Source organism: Sceloporus undulatus, chromosome 5 (genome assembly GCF_019175285.1).
Source record: "Sceloporus undulatus isolate JIND9_A2432 ecotype Alabama chromosome 5, SceUnd_v1.1, whole genome shotgun sequence".
NCBI classification, from domain to species: Eukaryota; Metazoa; Chordata; class Lepidosauria; order Squamata; family Phrynosomatidae; genus Sceloporus; species Sceloporus undulatus.
In genome coordinates, this window is record NC_056526.1 from 7,843,646 (window position 1) to 7,867,782 (window position 24,137).

Genomic DNA, 24,137 nt, shown 5'->3' on the forward strand with positions numbered 1-24,137 from the left:
TTTGTGTCGTGTCTTTTAGATTGTAAGCCTGAGGGCAGGGAACCGTCTATTATCCCCTCTGTTGTAAACCGCTCGGATTCCCAGTGATTGGGCGGTATATAAATAAAACTTCTTCTTCTTCTAAATCACATTAATTAATTAATTAACATAAATAATCACATAACTTAAAGGGAGATACTGAAAGGATTGGACCGACTTATATGAATCAAATTCCTTTCCTTGAATTGTTTCTTGAGTCATGTCAGAGAACCTGGAAAACTGGTATAACAAGATTTTTTAAATGATGCACTTATATTTAAATACCTTTAAAAGACTCTTTCTCACAGTTTGGAGTATACCAGAATGCTAACGTATAGCCTTAGCAGCGTTTGTGTCCCTTGGCTAATCTCTGAATGCCCCCCAAAGCTGGAGGAAATTGTCTCCATTTTTATCCCAGGCACAGGACTCAGAATAGATTGCTTTACTGACTGAGATTTTCAGAGACAGTGTAAAAGAAGCACAACACAATCTCAAAACTGAATCTAGCTCATTCAGAAGTTTCACTCACATCTGGCATTTCTGTAAAGAAGGAAAGGGTCCTGTAGTTGGAAGTCCAGATCCTTAGTTATGGGTTCTGTCCGATTTTCCATGCTCAGTCTGTTCATAATGGTGAATCCATACTTCGGTGAAGCTGTTCTGAAAGTTATCATAGCCCAAACCATTCAAAGTGAATTAAAAATGGTAGTATAAGTTTATGACAAGTATTTTAAGACACATTCTTGAATCTGTACAGCGACAATTTTGTAATTTTGTAAAAGAAATAATTCCTGAAAGTCTGAAGTTGAGGAAGTGGTGTTTTTGAAAAGCTTTAATCACAATACACAGCCACTTTCTTTGAGCAGCAGCTTCTGTGTTGCCCTCTACCACTCTTGGGTCTTATCAGAAATGAATTCCTTTCACAATTAACGTTGAACATAAAGTATTCTATAGCAATTTCCTAAACACTGTTTTTAATTATTAGAAATACTAATGACAGGCAGCATTAAAGGAAGGGTGGTGATGGAACACAAAATAAAAGATGCAAGTGATAGAAAGCAAACACAGTGGCAATCCTCCTTTTTCATAATCTCCTTTCACAATGAGGGGAATTAGCTCTGTCAGCCCCAAACAGTCATAAACGAAGGCTCTGAGGTTGTTGTTTTTTAAACTCCTTTGTTGTCTCATCAAATTAGTCATCTTTTATTTCTAAAATGTGTTCTGAACCTCCCATGCTTGATGAAGATGTGACCTGAAGCTACTGATCTAACACTTTTGCATCATCTGTTTTGTTCCTCTGATCTTTGTCAGAAAAGACACTTAGAAACATCTAAGTCTGTGGCTTGGCGTGCTTGGTGCCAGCTCTGACTAATGCAGCATCTGTGGCCTTTCCTGAACAGAGATAACCTAGCCACAGTAGTCCATGTTCTGGAAACCTCCTGATTAGACTACTGTAATGCAATCTATGTGGGGCTGCCCCTGAAGAAGAATCAGAAGCTGCAGCTAGTGCAAAACCAGCTGCTTGACTGCTGACTGGAATGCTATATAGACAGCATATCATGCCAGACTTATAAGAATTGTACATGATGCCAATACCTATCCAGTCTGAATTCACGGTGCTTCTGACAGCATTCAAAACCCTAAATGCTTTGGGATCTTGATACTTGAGGGATTGCCTTTCCCTGCATGTGCCTGCCCCAGGATTAGGTCTTGGGCAGGGGCAGATAGTGTCTCTGCATCCCACCAGCAAGGTCAATACACTTTGTTGGGCCATGAGACAGGGCCTTCTCTGCCATGGCACTCCCACTATGGAATGCCCTCCCCTTTGAGGTTCAAATGACGCCAACACCCACTTCATTTAGGCACCAAGTTAAAACTCAGCAGCTCTTCATCAAGGCTGTTGGGCCTGATTAATTCATCCCAAATACTTTTAAAATCTGTTTTTAGGTCATTATGTTATTAATACGTTGCTTATCTTACTTACATTATTTTATTGTTTTAAACAATTTACCATATATACGCGACTATAAGTCAACCTCATCTATAAGTTGAGGGCAGGTTTTGAGACTAAAATTATGGATTTTGATATGACCAATGGGTAAGTTGACAGTAAAACGTAGAGGCATGTAACGAAGGATGTAAAGGATGAAGCAAAAGAAAACAATGCCAAAGAACATACAAAATTCCAGCAGAACTATTTGTGCTCATACTAAAGGCTGGATGAGAGAGTAGATTAAACTCTTGCCTTTCACCATATGTATGTGTGTGTGTGTGTGTGTGTATGCGTTAAAATACAGTACTTAAATTGACTTGTGGATAGGTCAACTCAGGTTTCTGGGGTCAAATTTTTAACCTAAATTTCTAGACTTATACATGAGTATATACAGTAACTTGTTTTAATGCTATCTGTAAGCTGCTGTGAGATCTTTAATACTGAGTGGGATATAAATATTTTAACAACAACAACAAGTTTTAAAGTCTCACCTTGCGTAAACAAACAGTGTTCCTTCCACATCAGTCTTCTCCTACAACCAGATTAAAAATGCATAAACAGTACAATATTTTAGCAAGAAAATACATGTCATTTAATGGAACTAACAGACAGATAACTAAACTGGATGCAGCTTCAAACATTTCAGCCGATAAAACATGTTGTTAAAGTTAAAGCTGGTCACTACATTTCCGGTGTGTACACATCTTTCATATCACTGTACACAATTTTGGAACATACTTATCTCTCCCATGGTATGTGCACTGTGGAGTTGCAAAAGGTTACTATTTTGAGCTACGACTCCTTCCTCCCACCACTAGCATGGCCCAAATGGTAACTTTTTCAAGCTTTGGCACTGCACTGAAATACCTGAGGTGTGACAGGCAGCTTCATAAAGAAGGACGGCCAGTTGTTGCCTGATCCTTGATCTCACAGCCATGCCACCGCACCCATATTTTGGCAAGACAAAGTGTTAGATTTCTGAATAATGATACTATTTACAGGTGTCATACACTTCACACAAAATTTCTACTGTGTCAAAGCAACAGCAATCACTAAACAAAACAAAAAAACCTGGTATTTTTTTTTGTAATAATCACTAGCATCCTTATTTTTAGCCTTTGGGGAATACAGGAGGATGCCCTACTTATGAAGGGAGTCCAGCCAGACTGACTGACCCAGATTGGGATTATCTGAGGGAACAGAGCAGCTGTGGGTCCAGCCTGCCACAGAGATACACAAACACGGCTTCTGCTAGAGCAAATTCTCCACCCTCGCCAGCAGCATTTCCAATAAACAGACACCAATGTACCATTCAAACAACATCCAGCCACCAAATGGCTCACAGAACTGGAAGAGACGCATAGGAGTCATCTACTTCAACTCCTATGCAGAGTACAAATCCATAGATAAATATCGCTTAGAGATGGCAAACCTAACTCTTTCTTTAAAAAGCTCCAGAAAAGGAGGGTCAACTGCCTTGCCAGAGAATCTCTTACAGCTCTTATGGTCAGAAAGCACTTAGACATAACTTTTGTTAGCTTGGTGCAGACAGTGGACTTGTGAAATAAAACTGATTCTGCAATCTGCAATTTTACATCATGGAATCATCTTCCAACTCTGTGATTCATGATGTAAAATTGTAGATTGCTTTCAGTTTAACTCAAGTTGAGTTGAAAATTACATTAATTGTAGTTACTCCTTAGCCTTAATTTATATACAGACAAGGAATTGTTGTTATGTGCTGTCAAGTTGGCTCTGATTTCTGGTGAACCTATACAGGCCCTTATTATCTGCTGGGATTTGGTTTCAGGACCCCTCATGGATACAAAAATCCATGGATGCCCAAGTCCCATTAAATACAATGGTGTAGTAAAACGGCAAAATCAAGGTTTGCTTTTTGGAATTTATATCTTTTTGGAATATTTCCAGCCATGGATGTTTGAATCCGAGGATAAAAAGTCCCTGGATATGGGGGGCTGACTGTAAATGGGAGTCCTCCAAAAGCTCCAGTCCTCCAAAGCCCTGCTCAGGTCTTGCAAATGCAGGGCTGTGCCTTCATTATCAGAGTCCCTCCAAATGGAATGTGCTTCCACTTTTTTTTTCTGACTGCCTTCCACTTTCTCTAGCATTACTGCATTTTCCATCTCATATCTCCTTATTACACAGCTGGCCCTTTGCATTTGCAGCTTGGGCTTTTGTGCTTTTGATTATTTGCAGTTTTGATGAATATGTTCTCTCCAGGGACCTCTAAGTCCTTCAGCTCAACTGACCCTAGAACTGTGCTGGAGAACCTTGAGGCTCCTTGTCTGAATGTCCTCCAGCATGATTCTGTGATCAACCTCTGGCAAATCTTAACCACAGAATTGCACTGGAGGACCTGGAGATTCCTAGAGAGGAGGAGGTCTCTTGGCTTAAAAAATAGTGGGGCCTTTTCTTTGTGGTTTTTCCACATTCACAGGAGTCCTTCACCCCTAAGGCCAGGAAAAGTGGAGGGGGCACTCTATACGGACGGTATAATACATAACTACAGTATAATTAACATTTATTTATTTATTTGGTTTCTATGCAGCTCACATATAATTTATATATATATAAAACACACACACACATATATATGTATAACTTACATATAGATATATATAATACAGTATACAGTGTATATATATATATATCAGCGTGATTATATTACTATACAGTATATATATATATATATATATATATACACACACCATATATGATTATATTGCACTATTTATATGGTGTAATATAATCTTACTGGTATTTAATTTTTTTTAAAGAAATCCCTTTTTGTACATTAATATTTTAACTGGCTCTTTTCTGGCAATTATTGTAAGCCGCCTGGCTGCCTGCCACTCTGGGAGAAAGGCGGCCTATAGCTCCAGTAAATAATGAAATAGAGGCGCAGGAGAAGAAGAAGAAGAAGGCCCTTGTGACGTCAGCGTCGCCTCTATTGCAGAGTTTACGGTAAGGAGCGTGACGTGGCAGATTTAAAGAGACAGCGCCCCATTTCGGCGCTCCAACCGCCATAATAACACCAAGGCACGCACCCATTCGTTGGCGCGGTGCCCGAAGGTGTAGAGCGCCACCTGGCTGGCCACGTCCACGATGCCGCTGATGTAGGGGTCCTGGCGCTGCAGGGCCGCCAGGCTGATGTCCAGCCCCTTCCCCAGCGGAGCGGCCCCCGCAACCGCCGCCGGAGCAGCTCCAGCCGCAGCAGCAGCAGCCGCAGCCGCCGCCATCTTGCCTCCTTGAGGTAAAAAGAAGGCTCCAGGCAGGCGTGGCTAATCCACGGCCGAGAAGGAGAGCGGCGCTCCGAGGAAACTGAAGCCAGGTCCCCGACAGGCCCTGCTAATCGAAGACCGAGGCCGGGATTGTTGCCCTTGGCAACCGAACGCAAAGGCTGCCTAGATAGACGACAATAAAGACAGCAAAGGATAGAAATAATGCAATAATACAATAATACAAGTAAAATCCCAGAGCACTTGGAACTGTTTTGTGAGTCTGCCTTTGTGTTTTAATAATTTTATATTGTTATAAAATAATAAAAATAAAAGTCTAAAGCATTTGGAACTGAACTGTAATACTGTTTTTTTATATTTTAGTACTTTTACGTTTTATATTTGTTTTAATATTAAGGCTAAAATTAATATTGTTTTAATATTAATAATACAATTTTAATAATTTTATATTTGATTACATGCATCAGTTGCTTTTATAGTATTGTATTTCACCTGCATCATTTCTCCATAATACAGTTGTATGTTTTATTATTCCTTAGACTGTATGCCTTTGGCAGGATTTAAGGATCTGGATCGATTGCGTCTGTAAATCTCCAGAGATGCCAGATGCCAGAGAGGCAGGTGGAACATCAGTAATACATTCTTCCATAGCCCAAAAAACCCACAGAAAACGAGGGACGCCGGCCACAAAAGCCTTTGGCTTCACACAGGTGTCAGACTGCTTTGTCTCTGTGGTCTGGACACAACCCGAGTTGCATGTTGGGACTGGTCCAGATCCTGTTGTTGTTGTGTGCCTTCCAGGTTGCTTCTGCCTTACGGCGACCCTGAGGCCATCGATAATCTTGGCTGCTTTACTAAGGCTGTCAAGACGGATCTCTTCTGACAAACCTTCCCCGACTGACTCCGCTGTGTATAAAATTCCAAGGTTCCCATTGTTTTACTGTTATTTTATCATTGGATATTGTTTATTATTATTAATTGGGAAGTTTAAGTGTTGGGGAATAATGGGTTTTATTTGGCATTTTATTGTATTCTGTATTGTATTTTATTTTGAAAGCTGCCTTGATCCAACCAGATAGGCTGGATATAAATAACATTTGTTGTTATTATTATTATTGCTTTCTGGCAACTTTCTTCAGAGGCGTTCTCCACTGCCATCCTCTGAGGCTGAGAAAGTGAGATGTGCCTCCTCCAAGGTGGTTTTTCAGGCTGTGTTGGGCTGGGGCTATGAATATGGCCACATAGCCCAAAAAACCTACAGAAAACTATGGACGCCGGCTATGAAAACCTTCGACTTCATGTTGCCCAAGGCGGGTTTCTATGGCTGAGCTGGGATTCGAACCCTGGACTCCAGAGTTGTAACCCAACAGTCAGACCACTCCACAGACTGGCCATTGCCCTGATTTAATTCTCAATCTCTCACAGTGATGTCAGTTGTAAAAATGGTGTCCATTGAAAACATTCTTTTAAAAATGGCTTCATCCCTACACTCTTCCTCACTCTAGGAATGAGGAAGCCATATATATATAATTATAATTATATATATATATAATTTGACACTTTAAAAAAAAAATTGACACCATTTCTCCCAATTCTAGGCCTAGCTAGGCCTTGGTGGCATAGAATCCACACCGAGAGACTACACTACCCACAATGCACAGGGCGGGCGGTGGGCGGGGCGAAGCGTGCGTCACAAGAGCCAGACTACGTTTCCCAGGATCCTCCGCGACACCGGGCGTTGGGAGGGGGCGCGTGAGTGTGTGGAGCAAGAAGGGCTTGAAGGGTGGAAGCGGCACCAAGAGGAGGAGGATGGGAGGTGAGTGAGTGAAGGCAGGGCCAGGACCCTCTCTCTGCTCCGGACAAAGGGGCTCCGGTGGCTCCAGGCAGACCCTCAGCTCTCCTTGGAATAGAAAGAATTGGTGTGTGTTTGGGGGGAAGACTTAATACCTAAATACTAACATACATACATACATATGTATGTTTGTGTGTGTTTGTGTTTGTGTGTGTGTATATATATATATATGATGAATTGGAGAAAAGAGAAGGAAAAAAGAAGAAGAAGAAAGGCACCTTTTTAAAGCTGGCACAAAAACTAGGCTAAAATCAATGCCTTCCTTCCTTCCTTCCCTTTCTTTCGATTCATCTGACACACACACAAACGCAGATAGAGCTAATTAGATCTATCTCTAAAAGTTATCATTAGGCCTTAAATATTAGCCTAGTTTTTATGCCAGCTTTGAAAGGTGCCTTTCTTTCTTCTTTCTTTTCCTCCCATTCTTGTTAATAGAAAAGAAAGGCTGGGATGTATGTTATTTACTTCATCCATGAAAAAGAGATGATGTTTGTTGGGGGGGGGGGGGTATTTCATAGCTGGGTTTGTGTTTGTGTGTTTAGGTATTAAAGACTCTTTTCTCAGCCTCTCTTTTCCTTTTCCCGAGTTCTTCTCTTAGTGAACCAGGATTTCATTTTTTTAAAAAATAATAATTTAATACTATTATTTCACTATTATTAATACTAACATTGTTTAAATTTTAATAATAACATTGTTATTTTTTTAATATTTCATATTTAGATATTAAATACCACCCCTTTTTATAAAAGAGAGAGATAAAATGCAGGGCTGTAGTCCTTCTGGGGATCCCTTCAGTCCTCTGCAGTGAACCTTTCACTCCGCTGATGGTGAGCTTATCTATCTATCTATCTATCTATCTATCTATCTATCTATCCTTTGAAGCTTGTTGTTGTTGTTGTTGTTGTGTGCCTTCATTTCCAACTCAAGGCAAGCCTATCATGGGTTTTTCTTGGCAGGTTTGCCATTGCCATCCTCTGAGGGCGAGAGAGTGTGACTTGCCCAGGGTCACCTGTTTTCATGACCAAGTCGGGATTCGAACCCTGGTCTCAACATTTTTGGTTCCATAGTCTTATATAGAAAAGAACCCAAGGATGGGAGTCATAACAGCGCCTTTGCAGTTTAAAACAGAGTAGTACAGACCCATGGATCTTTACTGAGAAAGAAGTCGTTCAGTGAGACGTACTCCAAAAAGAGCGCACAAGATTACAGTTTGGAGTGGTCTGTAAAAGATGGTTTTTTTTATAAAGTGTATTTCAACTGCATGGCTGACATTCATCCTTCTGAAAGGGTTATGCTTTTGCAGAGGTGAATTTTGCTGCCTTTTAAAGACATTTTCATTGACAGCCGACTCCTGGCTGATGAAACGATTCAGGGGAAAACAAGACGCACAGATCTGAATGGGCTTTTTGTCCCGTCCTGTTGAAGATCCCTGCCCTCAGATGGTATCAGTCAAAGGAAGGATTGTTTCCGCAGCCCCTGTGAGGAGCTGCATACAACAATGCTCTTGTCCCAATAAAACTATCTAGCGCATAAAGCCAATGGCAGCGTGGCCCTTTCTGAACTGCAGTTGTAAGGAGAGAAAAGCGTTGGTAACAAATGGGCTGTTTCTTTTTCCTTGTCTGTGTGTCCTGAAAAAAAGCAAATATTCTGATCATGTTCCCTTCCCTTTCTTCTTCCTCTTCTTCTTCTCCTTCTTCTTCTTGAGCGAGTGACTTTAATAAAGCAACACAACTGCATTGCTTTCAGACAGAACCTGCATCCTAGTAGGATACCATAAAACTCAAATAGATTTAATAAAATGCTGGGTGTAGGCATCGATATTATAAACAGGGTGGATGCGGGTGTGTATTTGCATGCATTCATATGAGTGGATTGTCTGGAAGCTTGGATTGAACGTCAGTCTGAAAATGTTTTTCTGACACTTTGGATAATTGCTAAATGATAATATTATACCTCCTAAGCTTTGGACAGGCAGAGTGTATGATCAAATATGGCCACATGGTGGAAATCTATTATCAAGTATGGTGAGTCCTTAGCATCTGCTGGCATTTGGTTCCTGGATCCCCCTTGGATATCAGAATCTGTGGATGTTCCAGTCGCATTTAATACAGTGGATAGTAAAATGTGTACCTTATCTAAAATGGCAAAATCAAGATTTGTTTTTTGGAATTTATATATTTTTGGAACATTTTAAAGCTGTGGATGCTTGAATCTGCAGATAAAGAATCCATGGATATGGAGGGCTGACTGTATGTATCCTTCAACTATGAGCCAGTGTGATGTAGTGTATTCATTGTAGGAAAGCAGTCCAGGAAACCAGGGTTCGAATCCTCATTCCATCATGGTAACCCATTGGGTGGCCTTGGGCACATCATAGGAAAGCAGCAACAACTTCCCCTGAAGAAACTGCTAAAATTGTAGGATAGAGTCCCCTCAACTTGAAGCAACATAATGACAACAAGAAATCCCACAAACTGTGTTAGCTCTAAATGAAAATGCAGAGAAATTGCTAGGCTCACTTGCCTTTGGGTGTTGCTTTCCCAATTTGTTTTTCTTAATGAAGATGGCTAAGTCATTTCTTGGACTTAGAACAAACCTGATTGACTTGTGACAGCTTCTGTTCACATCATTTGTGTCTTCCCTCCCTGTTGTTTTATTTTTAAACTTAGCAACTAAGGTGCCCTGGGGACACCGTTGTGCAAAAGATACTTGTTAAGGCAGCATTTTTCTGAAGGAACACTATTAACTCTGTGTAGCAAGTCTCTTTCCACATGGCAAGACATTATTTTAGAGCTGGGAGGAAAATTGCCAATAAAACTGCTGTCATATATTTTTATGTGACAATAAAATTTACTAAAATAAGTAGAGCTTACTTCCAGGTGCTTTGACCTGGGATGCTGATTTTAAAATAGGTTCTGCTGAGATTGGTGAGAAGGATTGCCAGGCTTACTTACTAATTTTGTGATGGCTTTCATGTGCAAGAGGCACTCTGTGAGAACTACTAGCACATGGGTGCACTTTTCAGTGTTATATGTGATTGTGATTCTGCCCAAAATATTGCTGCAGTTTGATCTGCATTCTGCTTTGTGACTGAAAAAGATTGAATGGGAGAAGTTTGACTTTAACCCTTTATTTTTGAGTATGTGAACTTCGGAAATCTTCAGTGGTGGACAGAGTTCTCCCATAGCCATAGGACAGCTGCCACAGCTGTGTCCATCATCATGCTAACACCACTCTTTCTCCTCACTTGCTCACCCCACTCTTTCATCTAACTCTTGCCACCTTGGTAGAATTCAAAAAGACATAGCTGTATTAGTCTGAAAAATCTGTATGAAGAGGGAACTTGTGGCACCATTGAGACTAGCTGAAAGAGAGAAGATGGTAGCATGACCTTTCGTAGACTTGAGCTGATTTCCTCTCTGTGGCCCAACGCATCTGAGAAAATAGACTCAAGTCTATGAAAGCTCATACTTCTAACTTCTCTCTTTCAGTTAGTGTCAAAGGTACAGACAGAAGAAAAATCAACTCATTTGAGATGTGGTGCTGGAGAAGAGTGCTTAGGATACCGTGGACAGCCAAAAAGACAATCAGATGGGTCCTGGAACAAATCAAGCAAGAGATCTCATAGAAGCCAAGATGATAAAATTGAGACTGATGTACTTTGGCCATATAATGAGAAGGCGTGGAGCACTGGAAAAGACAATAATGTTAGGAAAGGTAGAGGGCAGAAGAAGGTAAGGTGGACCACATGCCAGATGGATTGACTCAACCAAGGATGTGGACATGGGATTGCAAGAACTAAGCAGAGAAGTGGAAGATAGGGGTGCTTGGAAGTGTCTCATCCACAGGGTTGTCATGAGTTTGGGTTGACTCAGAGGCAGATAACAACAACAAAAGTGCTACAAAAGCCCTTTTCCTGCCACATTGTTCACTTTCCCTTTTCTCCACCTGCCTTACATCATAGCACCACTGCTGTTGCCTCCCTGCCCTCTGTATGCTTAGGAGTTCTCAGAACCAGGCTCTGTGGGTCTGATGTCCTTGGAGATGACATGTGCTTAGAAGCAGCCAAGTCTCAGTAGGTAAAGAATGACTTATCTTGCCACCTGAGGCAGCTCCTTCACTCTTCTTGATAGACAGGCCATCCCTGCAAAAATTCATGAGAAGTATCAGTGTCAAACTGCCTTAATTCTGCAGTGCAGCAGCCACCTCCTCATTTTCAAGTGTTGTTTTAGTTAGTTATTACATTTTTATCATACCAAGAAACTCAGATCCCAAATCACACTTTTACAAAACCCTACCTGGTAGGTTAGATCCTGAAAGATGGGTTGCCCAAAATCACCTATTCAGATTCATAGTTGAGTGGGAAATTGAATATGGATCTCCCTGGTGAAAACACACACATTTCCTATATATCAGCCTAAGCATCCAAAAGGCACCAGATCCCATCTGATCTTGGAAGCTAAGCAGGGTCAGCCCTGCTTAGTACTTGGATGAGAGATCACCAAGGAATACCAGGTGTTGTAGGCTCTATTTCAGAGAAAGGAAATGGCAAAACCACCTCCTTGCCTAAGAAAACCCTTTGAAATTCAGGGGGTCACCATAAGTCAACAGGCAGCTTGAAGCACATGCGTACACACACACACACACACACAGAGAATTAGGGTTGTGTGAAATGGCCCAGGTTTGAAGGACTGTTCCCATCCCCAATGAACCAACTGATCATCCTGTTTTAATATGTGTTCACTAATGTATCTAGCATTGCCTTGCTTGCTGAATTTCTTTGGTTCAGATAAGTCAGTTTCAAGTTCTCCTAACCCAATATCTTCCAGATGTCTTGGAGTATAACTTCTCCAGATACTATGGCATTTGGGAACATTGATATGTTTCTTTTGAAAAGAAAATGGCATTCGCCATGAACTTTGCATATCCTAATCATTTGTGGTATTTCTTTAGCACTTTCCTGTCATGTGTTACTGTCTTATGCATCCTAAGGGACGGAAGAGCAGCGTAACTGAAAATAATTTTGATTTAATGCTCACATTTTCCTGGTTGAGGAAGAGGATTAATGATTTAGAGAAGCACATATATACAGGCTTACTGTTTGAAGTGTTCAGAACTTTTAATAACTGCATGAATTTTCATGGCTTGGATCCCATCTCTGAGCTTGGGTTAGATGTGGAAGTTAAGTCTTTGACTCTAGAAGAAACTAGGTAGAACTAGTAGTAGTCTGTTTTAAGAAATAGTTAACATTCCTCGCAATGCACAGAAATCTTTATGATGTGCATAGAAACTTTAATCACTGTTGAATCTCTCACAAATGCAGTTAAATTTAGTTATTGTCTTCTCTCTCCTTACACCACTGCCTTTCACAGTAGTTTGGCCTGTGCAAGTGGCTTTTGGGCATTGTACAGGACAATATTTGAAGATACACAAATCTACTAGTCCTTGATGTGGTGGATTAACTTTACCAGGCAATCTAGCAGTGGCATCATTGGTATTTAGATTTTCCCCAAAGCTTGATACATTATTCCAGACCTGATGCTGAACATTTCACCCTTGAATAAAGTGGCTGCCTTTAAAGTACTGTAAGGGTGATTCCTTCTATTTTGTTCAGAGAGATGATAATGGGTTTTATTCATGGATTTGAAAGTCTGATGCATGATGTTCTTGAGGTACTCCAGGGTCATTGACTTAACCTTTTACTTTCTGCATAAGTCACTGTTCTTAAGCTTTCTGGTTTCCATTTCTTCTAATGGCACACAAATACTAGCTTGTTTCTTTCCTATGGGTCTTTCCCCATTCTAAATATAATAAAATTGTCCTTGTAAGCCTTTCCTTCCTTTATGAGTGTGCTAACTGTGACTTCTTTTCTCTCTCTCACCCTTTATTCTTTGCACCAACTCCTCTTCCTTCTGTAATAATACGGTAAGCTCTTAGTGCTTGCGCCCTTTATCTGCGCTTAACTCTTCTTAACCACCTGCGGCTTTGCAGATGCTACTGGAGTGAGCACTCTTTTTAATTGCTTCCATAAGCTCCAGACCCTGTTCCAGCTTTCTCTTGCATCTTCTTCACTCTTACTTTCTTCTTAAGAACTCTTGCAAACTAAGATAATCCATAAAATGGTCATGCTCTGGAGGCACTTTGATATCCTGATGTACATAAGAAGATAGAAAGTTGCATTATACAACAGTACAGTTAACTAACAGCATTGGTTCTCTGGGGTTTCAGGCATGATGTTTTCCTAGCCCTGCTTGGAATATCCTTGAAAAACCCCTTCCAAGTAATAACCAGGCCCACAATTGCTTAGCTGGGGAGGTCAGACAAGACTGGATGTGTGCAGAGTATTGTAATATGGTGATACCTATATTTCTTAATGTATTCAGTATATGTTGCCAGTAACTAAAGCTTCTATGTATGTACAGTATTTTTAAATACATTCATTTTTATTTCTGTGAATTTACATGTATATAATTTGCAAGAGAGGAGGTTGAGAAGAATCTGTCACTCACAGTTTGCTTCTGATGATGGTAAACCAAAAGATAAATATGGGTTTTTGTTATAGGTCTTACAGACCATGAGATGGATAAATATAAATATTTTTAGAAAAACATTTGGTTCTTTAATACAGTGGGCCTCTGATATCTACTGGAGTTTGGTTCCTGCACACACACACACACACACCCCAATTCAAAGATATAGCCATGTTAGTCTGTGGAATCAATATGTAGAGAGATCTTGTAGCACCTTTGAGACTAACTGAAAGAAAGAAGTTGGCAGCATGAGCTTTTATAGATTTTAGTCTACTTCCTCAGATGCATTTGGTGGAGTGGAAGCCAGGGATGGACATATATGCTACCGTTATATGAGAATGTCAGTTTTGAATTGAATGGTAAAATCAAAGTTTGTTTTTTTGAAGTTATAACTTTTTGGAATATTTTCAGGCCGTGGATGGTTGAATGTGTGGATAAAGAATCCGTTGATAGGACCTATCGTAGTTCTTTTCCACTGCTAATTACAAGCCTCCCTCCAATTCTTAGATATTTGAATTGCTACTCTGGTGTTGAACCTCTTATTTGCCCTAGATATAATGAACCCTTGGTATCAGCTGGAGGGCCAACTGTACAAATGTGCCAGCTTATAAATACATAGGGGAATAAGCCCTCTCTGCACCCACACATGCTCCCTTGATATAGGATCAGCAGGCATGCCAGTTACAACAAGCAAGCTTCCAGGCATATCTGAATTTAGCATTTTGACCAAATCATCTGAATGGAAGAAGTTTTCCTATAGACTTTGGGATGACATACAAAGGGGTCCATGGTCTGCTCCAGAATGGGGATGCATGATGAAATCTGCTCACTTTTCCCCTGACCAAGCAAATAACCTAGTCATGGGGCACTTGGGACACTATTCTTTTAGGGTACCAGGCAGCCCAGAATTCTTTAGAGCTTCCAGAAACAGATCCAGCTGTAAAATCTGTCTGAGCAGCTCCAAAGCAACATTCACACTCTGGTGTTGCCATCTTGGAATGGCATACTGAAGTACAAAGTTACCCACAAGTTCATTGCTACAGGTAATATAGGCTGTGGTTTTATGCTGATGTGATGTTAAATTGTGGCTTTAGGGTTCTGAGAACAAGCCCCATCTAGCCTTAACTATGTTTTACTGAGAAAGTCCATTTCAGACACGGCACATGAAGGCTTATTGAAACAAAACACATTTAATTTGACAGAAAAAAGGAAATGAGTCTGGACCTGACAGTAGGGTCTAAGGCTGCATCTAGACTGCAGAACTGATGCAGTTTGACACCGCTCATACCAACGAAGTTCTGGGATTTGTAGTTTTGTGAGATATTTTTTCTGTGTCACAGAGCTCTGCTGCCAGAACAAACTACAAGTCCCTGGGTTCTATAGAATGGAGCTATGATACTTAATGCAGTGTCAAACTGCATTAATTCTGCAGTGTGGCAGAAGCCTAAGAGGGGTATTCTCTTGACTTGTTGCCATGACAGAAAAGGTGTAGTATTTTATTGTGTAATACTTGAAAGCATCCTTTTAAAACAATAAACACAAAAGATGAACCATATAATTATATATAACCTTGTCTTCATCTTCTTGTGTCTGAGGGTAAATACTTTAACTGGTGGGGTTGCCAAGCTATTTATTCCAAAGGAACGATTGTTTGGCCTGTCTGGTTTTCATACATGCATATTCCAGATCTCCCATGCCCTGCCTCCATTTGATTCATGATGCGCGGAAATATTAGCTGGTATTGCAGACATATTATTTACATAGGTCAAATTAATGTACTGTATGCAAAACAAGTATATTAATATTATTTTTTCTATTTTTTGCTTTGCTTGTGCTGAAAGGCATATTTTATTAAACAGAATTTTATAGGAAGGGATGGTCTTATGGTACCATGTTGAGTTGCATGGATAATGGAAGAGCTGGTTCATTTTGCGGCAAAAATGAACCACCTTTGAGAGAAAATGACTAGCTGTTGAATAGATAGGAAGGCTTAAGTGTTATGGTAAGAATCAGTGGTAGCTGGTGGCTTCTGTGTCTAAGCCTGCTTGACCTAGGGCTTTTCTACACTGGTGAGAAACCTCATATTCACCCTGTAATGGCTGCAACTCGGCCACACAATGTTCTTCAGGTTTCGCACACAATGTGAAACATTTCTCCAAAAACCTGGAGAAAAAAAGAATTGCCTTTTACCCTGAATTCTGGAAAAACCGGAGCAGCAGTGATGACATGGGTCAGGTGGCTGGAAATACTCCTTACTATAGTGCATGTGATCATTGTAGGACCACCATATTCTTCTGGGTTACTCTGATCTTGCTCAGAGAGTGTGCTGTTATCGGAGTTACTGCTGACTGGGAAACTGCACTGTGACTATGAGGTGAGCATAGTGTTTCTGAACAGTGCAGAAAGGTCTTTGTCAGCCAGCAGAAGGTTGAGAAGTAGTCACATAATCAGTTCTGACTCTCGGATCTCTCCTCCCTTCTTCTCTTGTTAATAGCAGTTGAGACATTATGATGGATAACCGTTTTGCCACTGCTCTGGTCATCGCCTGTGTGCTCAGCCTTATGTCCACTATCTACTTGGCAGCCTCGATAGGCACAGACTTCTGGTTTGAGTACCGGAACCCATTCCCTCCTGAAAATAACAGTGAAAGTAAGGCCACTTGGGATGAACTCTTTGGGGAGAGCGCAGATGAAAACTCCTATACGGATGCTCTCTTTCGATGGAATGGCACCATCGGGCTGTGGCGGAGGTGTATCACAATGTCTGAGAACTCTTACTGGTACAACTCACCAGGTAAACCCATTCAAAATATGTTATCAGAATGTATCTTTCTTTGAATTCCATCCTGTTAGACTAGAGGTGGGAAAGCATGCCCCCCTCAGGGACATGTGACCTGCTCAGGACCCCTAAGGGTTATAGGAGACAGTTTTGCCACTTCCTTTCCCTGGGAATTTTAAGCCTGAGTGACCCAGAAGACCTGGGAGTGGGGGCAGCAGGGGAGCAGCCTTCCAAGACCCTGGAAGAGTTGCCTAGCCCTGCATTAGACATTGCTGATCTCATGAACAGGGACCAATTTACACTACATAGAGATAGTGCTATATTCCACTTCAACCACCATGGCTGCATCATGTAGGATCCTGGAGTTTGCAGTCTGGTGAGGGGCTAGATCTCTCTGGCAGAAAATTTTAAATATCCTTTCTTGACTGTCAGTCCTAGGATTTCATGAGATGTTGTCACAGCATTTAAGTGTAATCATACTGCTATAATTCTGCAGTGTGAATGAGTCCCTGATCTCCCATTTTAAAAAGAACATAAAAGCAGCTGGGAAAAGGGGACTGGCAGCATTCTAATCTTAATCCAATTTTCTTTCTCAAAATAGAGTACACCTTTCCTTTGTTTGCTGTTAGCCTTGCTAGGAAAGAGCTAGTGTTATGCCCCTGCTTTTCTCCCTTCCTCCTCATCAGAAGTTCTAAAATAGTTTAAAAACAAGCAGAATTTAACGGCTAGGAGATCTGTATTTCATCTCCTGCATCCTATCTGTTTTGCTTCTGAGAAGCCAGCTGAATGTAAAACAAATTTTTAAAGAACAGTTGTGGGAATGGGTCCAATACAGGGCTTGGAAGAGCTACTTTGGACAACTGGCCATACTCAATAGGGGATCCTTGTAATCTAAAACTTACCTTTTCTAAACACCCTCCTCAGGACCTGCACCGTACTTATTTGGAGCATGTTTCTAAATTGTTCTGTTAATTCTTAATTGTAAGGCAGACAAATTGGCATGAGAAAAGACTACAATTACATCTTCTAAGGGTGTGTCTCTCTTATTAAAACCTGTGTGTTTTCTCCGGACCATAATAACGATGTTGCCTGTAAGAAAAATGACAGTTTGAGAATAATTGTGCTAAATTACAACCTCAGAGGCCAGTTAACAGTTGTGTCTAAATAATATAAGTGGTATTAGGTTACTTAAGGCCAGTGATGTAGACTCAAATCAATTGATTTGGATTCAGGTTAGACTCATGTCTCCTCAATGACTTGATCTGGATTCAACTCCACATAAATGATACACTGACTCGACTCATAACTTGTATTTTTTTTAGTTACTGACTTGATATTCCTGGGTTTGGAAGCCAAGTGTTGGAAGTCTACTCAGCAGCCTTTCTTCGCTGCAAATAGGAAGATAGGCTGGCCTGATCCTTCTAAAGTTCCTTTTACCTATGAACAAAACTTGCCCCACAGCTTGGGATGCATGTGTTTCTCAGAGGGGAGAGGACAGCAAATGTGTTAGGCAATGGAGTGTATTGCATACTGCATAGCATGCTGCAGTTTGCTGTTGGATCCCAACACCAAAGGTCTGTGTTTCTCCAGCCCTCCTTCACCATCCCTCCAATGCTAAAGTTGCTAAAAATTCCACCTGGGCAGGTGTAAAAAGACTTTGTGAAAAGGGGCTTCTTTGTCAGAGTCTTGGTTAACTGAGATATGCCTGTACGCCTATAGAACTTTTCATCTTTAAGAAGCCACAAGATTGTATTTTGCTCAGGAGGGGAGATGGAGTACTATATACATACTATTGTAAATCTGTTATGGATACATGGAACATACCAGAAAAGCAAATCAGACCATAATACAACTTATTTCCTTTTTGTACTCTGGAAGGTGAGATGGTCAGAAAGTGTGTCAGTTTTTCCCTTTCGGATCAATTCATGGAAAAATACAAAGATCCTGGGAATCATAACAGTGGCACTGACTTGAATCGGACCTGTAAGTATTTTTATTTTGTGGGGGGGGGGGGGGGAGAAGGCCTGTTGAATTCAATGAGATTTCATTGGATTGTGTATACAATTCTGTTCTTAGGAGGAAAGGCATTTTTAACAGAAGAGCATAATTCATTTTAATCTTCTTTAAAAGTGGATGAGTGGCAGACATTGATGAAAGCTACCAAATTAGCCAATATGTTCTCATATTCTACATGTTCTTCCTGTACACACATACAACATTGTCAGAGCTTGGAAATTTTACTTTTTGGGCTGTGACTTCCAGAATCTCCTCATCAGTAGCTACGCTGGCTGGGGTATTCTGGGAATTGTAGTCCAAAAATTAATTTCTCCAAGTTCTAAGTACACTCTTGTGTTTAGTGGCCTTATATGCATAGCCTGAAGGAAATTTATACACTATATTAAATAATTATGTGCATTAAACAAAGTTTCTGTACACTGAACCTTCAGAGAGCAAAGTAGACACTATCCTTGCTACTCTTGTGAACGATTTTGGAATATTTCGGATTTTGGCATTCCAGATAAGAGAGGCACAACTTGTATTTCTGTCATGCTTAGCACAGTCCCAAAGGTCAGAGTTTGGGGATTCAGCTATCAATAAGCACCTAGAAATAGGCTGAACCATTCTTTCATCTCACTGGTACTGTGGCACAACCAGGTTGGAAGATTCCTTAAAGTTTAAACTAAACCTCCTAACTATGGTCATCTCTGTACTTGCTCTAGATCTTTGGCGCTTACAGTTCCTCCTGCCCTTTGTCAGCCTAGGACTCATGTGTTTTGGAGCTCTCATTGGGGTATGCGCTTGTGCCTGTCGGAGTCTGTACCCTACCATTGCTACAGGAGTCCTTCACTTTCTTGCAGGTGAGTCTGCCTGGCAAGTATCATCCAGTTGTGAAATGCTGGAACTTCTTAATCATGCGAGTCAGGAATTCAGATCTGTTATCTGATCACAGTGTATTGCTTTCTCCCTAGGTTTGTGCACTCTGGGTTCAGTTGGCTGCTATGTAGCTGGAATTGAGCTGCTCCATAAGAAATTACCCCCTCCGCGTGCCCAGGGTCAGTTTGGCTGGTCCTTCTGTCTGGCCTGTGTCTCTGCCCCATTGCAGTTTATGGCAGCTGCCCTTTTTATCTGGGCTGCACGGACAAACAGGAAGGAGTTCACCCTTTTGAAAGCATACCGCGTGGCATAGTGAGACTCTAATCTCATCCCAAATCTCTTATTTTCTATTTTAAGATTGTTTTTAGCCTCCATCTCTTCTTTTTTTGTTAGCTGTTCATTGGTTCCACAGAATGCATGCCTCCTTGCCACTTGAAGTGAAACGGTTGGCAGGATTTAGAGTTGAAAAGACTTTACAAGCCACACTGCTAGCTTTTTCTTGACAGAAATCTGCACGGTTTTATTAAATTTATAGGTTTTTTTAAAATATGGATATAAATTTGATGGCGTGTTTTGTTACTCCCAGTGTACAGCATTTCTTTTCATATTTAAACCTCATCTGCCACTTTTAGCCCAGAAAGAGAGTGGCTTAGATAAAAAGCTAATTTTGGCAGTAAATGTATTGTGAACCCATTAAGAGATAAACCAGTGCAATCTTTTTCATAAATGTAGCAATGGAACTTATATTGTGAAATACTTTTGTTCCCTCCATCTACTACTGTGTCCTCTTCAACCTTTCCTGGCGCAATTGTTTGTAAACTTACTAATAGCCATGGGCTTTCTAAATCTTGTGAAATTATGTCAAAGTTGTTGCTCTCTCCTTTTGTTCATTGTAAGAGGAACACACTTCGCACGGTTTGATTTCCAATTTGACTAATGTATGTCTGTATATAAATCTTGAATTTAAAAATCCTTTATTTATGCAATACATTACATTTTTGTATAAGTATTACATCACCTAGATGAAAACTTTTGTTAAAAAAAATAAACCTGACCAAAAGGGTCATGAATTTTACTAGTTGTTTGTGACTTGTTAACAGAACATTAGAACCTTACTAGCTCAGAGAACAGGCCTGAGCTCTGATAAACAACTTAGCCAAAACCATTTATCATGGTCTAAGGCTATAAAACCAAAGTATTCACCTTGGAAGATCTATAAGAATTCATCCTAGATAATGAGAATATTGAAACAGTCAAAGAGTTCCCATACCTTGGTTCAAATATTGATCAGAACAGAGACTGCAGTCAAGAAATCAGAAGACTAGGATTGGGGAGTCCTGCTATGAAAGAACTGGACAAGATCATAGTAAAATATAAAGTATATAACTCTGAACACTAAAGTGGGGCTTATCCAAGCCATGGTATCTGCCGGCCTGAGAGGGAGTTTGCCAGGCAAGTCCAGCTCCATCAGGGCTAGCCTGGAAGAAGGAAGAGCCCTCCCTCCAATCCTTCTGCCTTGGTCCAGGCCTTAGAGGGTGAGAAGAACCACTGGGCCTCATCCCCGCTTACCTCACATCATTCCTTTCTCCTTTTTTGTGTTGTGTCTTTTAGATTGAAGCCTGAGGGCAGGGAACTGTATGATTAAAAATAATTTATGTAAGCCACCCTGAGAGCCATCTAGGCTGAAGGGCGGGATATAAAATACCTAAATAAATACAAAAATAAATAAATTTCCCATACCTGTATAGATTGTGAGAGTTGGACAGAAAAAAAAGCCAATAAGAAGAAAATCAACTCATTTGAGATGTGGTAGTGCAGAAGAGTACTGAGAATACTGAAGATGGCCAAGAAGACAGACAAGTGAGTTCTAGAACAGATCAAGCTTGAACTTTCTCTGGAAGCCAAGATTACTAATTTTTTTTTATAATAAATTTTTATTTCAATTTTAAAATTTACAGAATCCTTCTTTCAGTATCATACATTCTTATTTAGTCACAGTTCTTCCAACAGATGAAAACATATAATAATACACATCAATCAAAACCATTTATAATAAAAAACATACATCCCATCTCATTCATTCCTATACCTTCCTTATACCGATTCATATCTGTTTTTTCTTTTCAAGCCTACCTATTAACTTATCAAGTTAGATGTTTGACCTTCCATTGAAATTAAGTATCTTCTCATTTTAGAAACTTATGTATTTCCCCTTTTTAACTTTATCTTCTTTTTCGTGTAGAATTTTAAATTATAAAAGAGTTTTTATTTGTGTCTTGATGTTAATTTTCGCTTAACATTTTTCCATAATACTTATAGTTACTGTGTTTTCCCATTTTTCTTTTAAACAGTTGTATGTTTTTCCCCAATTTTCCATTATAGTTTCTTTTTTCTGTTTGTTTATTTTTTGGGATATCCATCTCCATCGTATCAAAAAGTTTTATTTGCCACTCCTCTATTTGTATATCTCTCTTAGCTTTCCAATATCTAGCATAAATTAATCTAGCTGCTGTTAACATATAGAAAATAATTCTTCCATGTTTTTTCTCAGTTTCTTCATCTAACATACATAGCAATATTACAACTGGTTTCTGTTCTGTTTTAGTACCCAATATTTCATTTATATTAGTATAGATCTTTTCCCAAAAGATCCAGGTCCACCATAGATGAAAGAAGGTGCCTTTCTCTTTTCCGCATTTCCAACAGCTTACTAAGGGCCCAAACAGACAGGCCAAAATAAAGCTGCTTTGGGTCATTTGGAGGTATGCTGTTTAAATGATCCACATGTCTTAAGAAGCCAGAAGCTGTGCAAAAGCTGCACTCCACTCCTTAGAACTGGAGCATAGCTTTGGCGCGGCTTCCGGCCTTTTAGGAAGCATGCAGCATTTAAATAGCATACCTCCAAAGTGACCCGAAGCAGCTTTATTTTGGCCTGTCTGTTTGGGCCCTAAGATTACTAAATTGAGGCTGTCATAGTTTGGCTACATCATGAGGAAAAATGAATTATTAGAAAAGACAATAATGCTCGGAAAGGTGGAAGGTAGCAGAAAGAGACGGAAAGTGCATACTAGATGGTTAGACTCACTCAAGAAGGACACGGGCCAGGCCTGAGCAGAGAGGTTGGGGACAGAGGGTCTTGGAGATGTCTTTCTACAGCAGGGGTAGGCAACCCTTTTGAGCCGGGGGCCGGGTTGCTGTCCCTCAGACAACTGGGGGGCCGAAGCCAAAAAAATAAATAATTAAATAATTCTTTTTTTTTTAAAAAAATTAAATAAATAAATAAACCGGGACAAATGTAGGACAAAATTTTCAAATGGAAGGCACTTTTTAAATAAAAAATGGCGGACACGTGAAAAAAATTGCTGATTTTTAAAAAAATGTTAAGATAAATGCATGTTTCTGAGGCTTCTATAGACAATTGCCCCACCATGCCCCTCGTGCGAGACACCAAAGGCACCGGCGGCAATCAGCGGCAGGACCGGGCTGGGGCCGGTCCCAAGGCCTTGCCGGGCCGCATCCGGCCCGCGGGCCGCAGGTTGCCTACCCCTGTTCTACAGGGTTGCCATGAGTAGAGGTTGACTCAAGGGCAGCTAACAACAGAAACAACAACAAGACTATCTGACATTGAATTCTGTTCAAATCTTTTCGCTCTCCCAGCCTAGTATTTTTTAAAAACTTATCAAGGAAGAGTGGGAAAAGAGATTTTCCAAAAGACTGGAAAGGTTCATTGGTCTTTAAATAGATTAAGCCACGGGAGCTCCGCTGTGACTCCAATTTAAAAATATTAGTATGAGCGCAGCTGTTTCTGCCTGTTTATAGGTAGGTCTTAGATCGGGGTGTAAATAAGTAAGATTTATTTGGTCATTGGATTGGGGTGGAATCATGCAGCCCTCCAAATGTTTTTGGACTGCAAGTTCCAATCAATCCTAGCTAAGGTTGAATGCTGGGATTTGCAGTCCAATAACACTTGAAATCTCGCATAATTCCCACCCTGGCTTGGATGTACCAGGGAGAAACCATAACCAGCTTTCCTGTTCCATCCTAGAACATTCTTATAGTGACGACTATCTATGCATAATAGGGTTTTAAAAAATACTGCCCCTTCTCGTTTACAAAATGATTTGGAAGAGGAAGGTAGAGGTGTGTGCTTGTGGGATCAATAACAGGGGTGCTATCCCATAGGTATGTATAACGTTCACCCAAGCACTTCTTGCGCATGGTTGACTTGGCAGAAATGAAATATGCAGATAGGAAACTGCCCTGAAAAGCAACAATCAATGGAAGAACTTCACTACACTCAAAACACTTGGAAAATAATGGTTATCTCCAAACCTGAGTGGTTACTTTGAAAGATGTTCCACAACAAATGAAAGTAGTTACTGTCCACTTGTAGTGCAAAAATGAGTTAGTTTGCTTAAAATATTTATAAAACACTTGCTAGCCCTATGAAATCCTTGCATCCATGTATGGTAAGAATTACCATATACAAAGAGAATAAATGCAAAACATTATTTAAAAACAGGCTAAAAACTGTCAAAAGGCTGAACAAAAGAATGCAGTGTTGACTATTGGGAGCTGAGGTAGGATGGACCTGGATATTTTACAGCTGAGGTGCTATAACAGAGAAAGCCTCATCTCATATATTCACCTCTCATGTCTTCACCTACCTCCCTTTTGGGGTATTCAGGCATGCAACCGAGGCTTTGCTGAAGAACCCAGATTACTAACAGATTCATGTGAAAGGAAGAGGCCTTTCAGATATCCTGGTCCCAAGTGATTTGTTAATAATGACATTGGATTTATTGCAGACAACAGTGTATTGCTTTTCCCTTTTG

The 24,137-nt window shown here is 40.4% G+C and overlaps 2 protein-coding genes across 12 annotated transcripts in view; one reads left to right on the top strand and one right to left on the bottom strand.

Moving 5' to 3' along the window:
• Positions 1-5,271, bottom strand: part of DCP1B (decapping mRNA 1B) — a 29,209-nt gene extending 23,938 nt beyond the window's left edge. For 2 of the 3 annotated variants that reach the window (XM_042468362.1, XM_042468361.1), the window contains exons 1-3: positions 5,077-5,271; positions 2,500-2,540; positions 548-675 (exon numbers count right to left, since the gene is read on the bottom strand). In XM_042468362.1, the coding sequence (XP_042324296.1) occupies positions 548-675; positions 2,500-2,540; positions 5,077-5,268 (361 nt within the window). In that variant the 5' untranslated portion in view covers positions 5,269-5,271. The remainder of the gene's footprint in view (positions 1-547; positions 676-2,499; positions 2,541-5,076) is intronic. The other variant, XM_042468364.1, reaches the window with a different exon arrangement.
• On the top strand, positions 4,400-20,377 carry LOC121931081 (claudin domain-containing protein 1-like). 9 transcript variants are annotated; one of them, XM_042468370.1, is made up of 6 exons: positions 4,400-4,409; positions 7,071-7,084; positions 16,145-16,443; positions 18,307-18,411; positions 19,149-19,286; positions 19,398-20,377. In XM_042468370.1, the coding sequence occupies exons 3-6, from the start codon at positions 16,158-16,160 to the stop codon at positions 19,613-19,615; spliced, it is 747 nt and encodes a 248-aa protein (XP_042324304.1). In that variant the 5' UTR covers positions 4,400-4,409; positions 7,071-7,084; positions 16,145-16,157; the 3' UTR covers positions 19,616-20,377. The 9 variants fall into 9 exon arrangements, with proteins under 9 accessions (XP_042324304.1, XP_042324308.1, XP_042324299.1 ...); XM_042468374.1 differs by having other exon boundaries at positions 16,148-16,443; XM_042468368.1 differs by lacking the exon at positions 4,400-4,409 and adding an exon at positions 7,841-7,947 and having other exon boundaries at positions 7,045-7,084.
• The last annotated feature ends 3,760 nt before the right edge of the window (positions 20,378-24,137 follow it).

Coding starts and splice junctions, on each gene's coding strand:
- LOC121931081 (XM_042468370.1), top strand. CDS start 16,158: ATGATGGATAACCGTTTTGCCACTGCTCTGGTCATCGCCTGTGTGCTC. Junction 18,412..19,148: donor CACTGACTTGAATCGGACCT/GTAAGTATTTTT, acceptor TACTTGCTCTAG/ATCTTTGGCGCTTACAGTTC. Junction 19,287..19,397: donor AGTCCTTCACTTTCTTGCAG/GTGAGTCTGCCT, acceptor CTTTCTCCCTAG/GTTTGTGCACTCTGGGTTCA.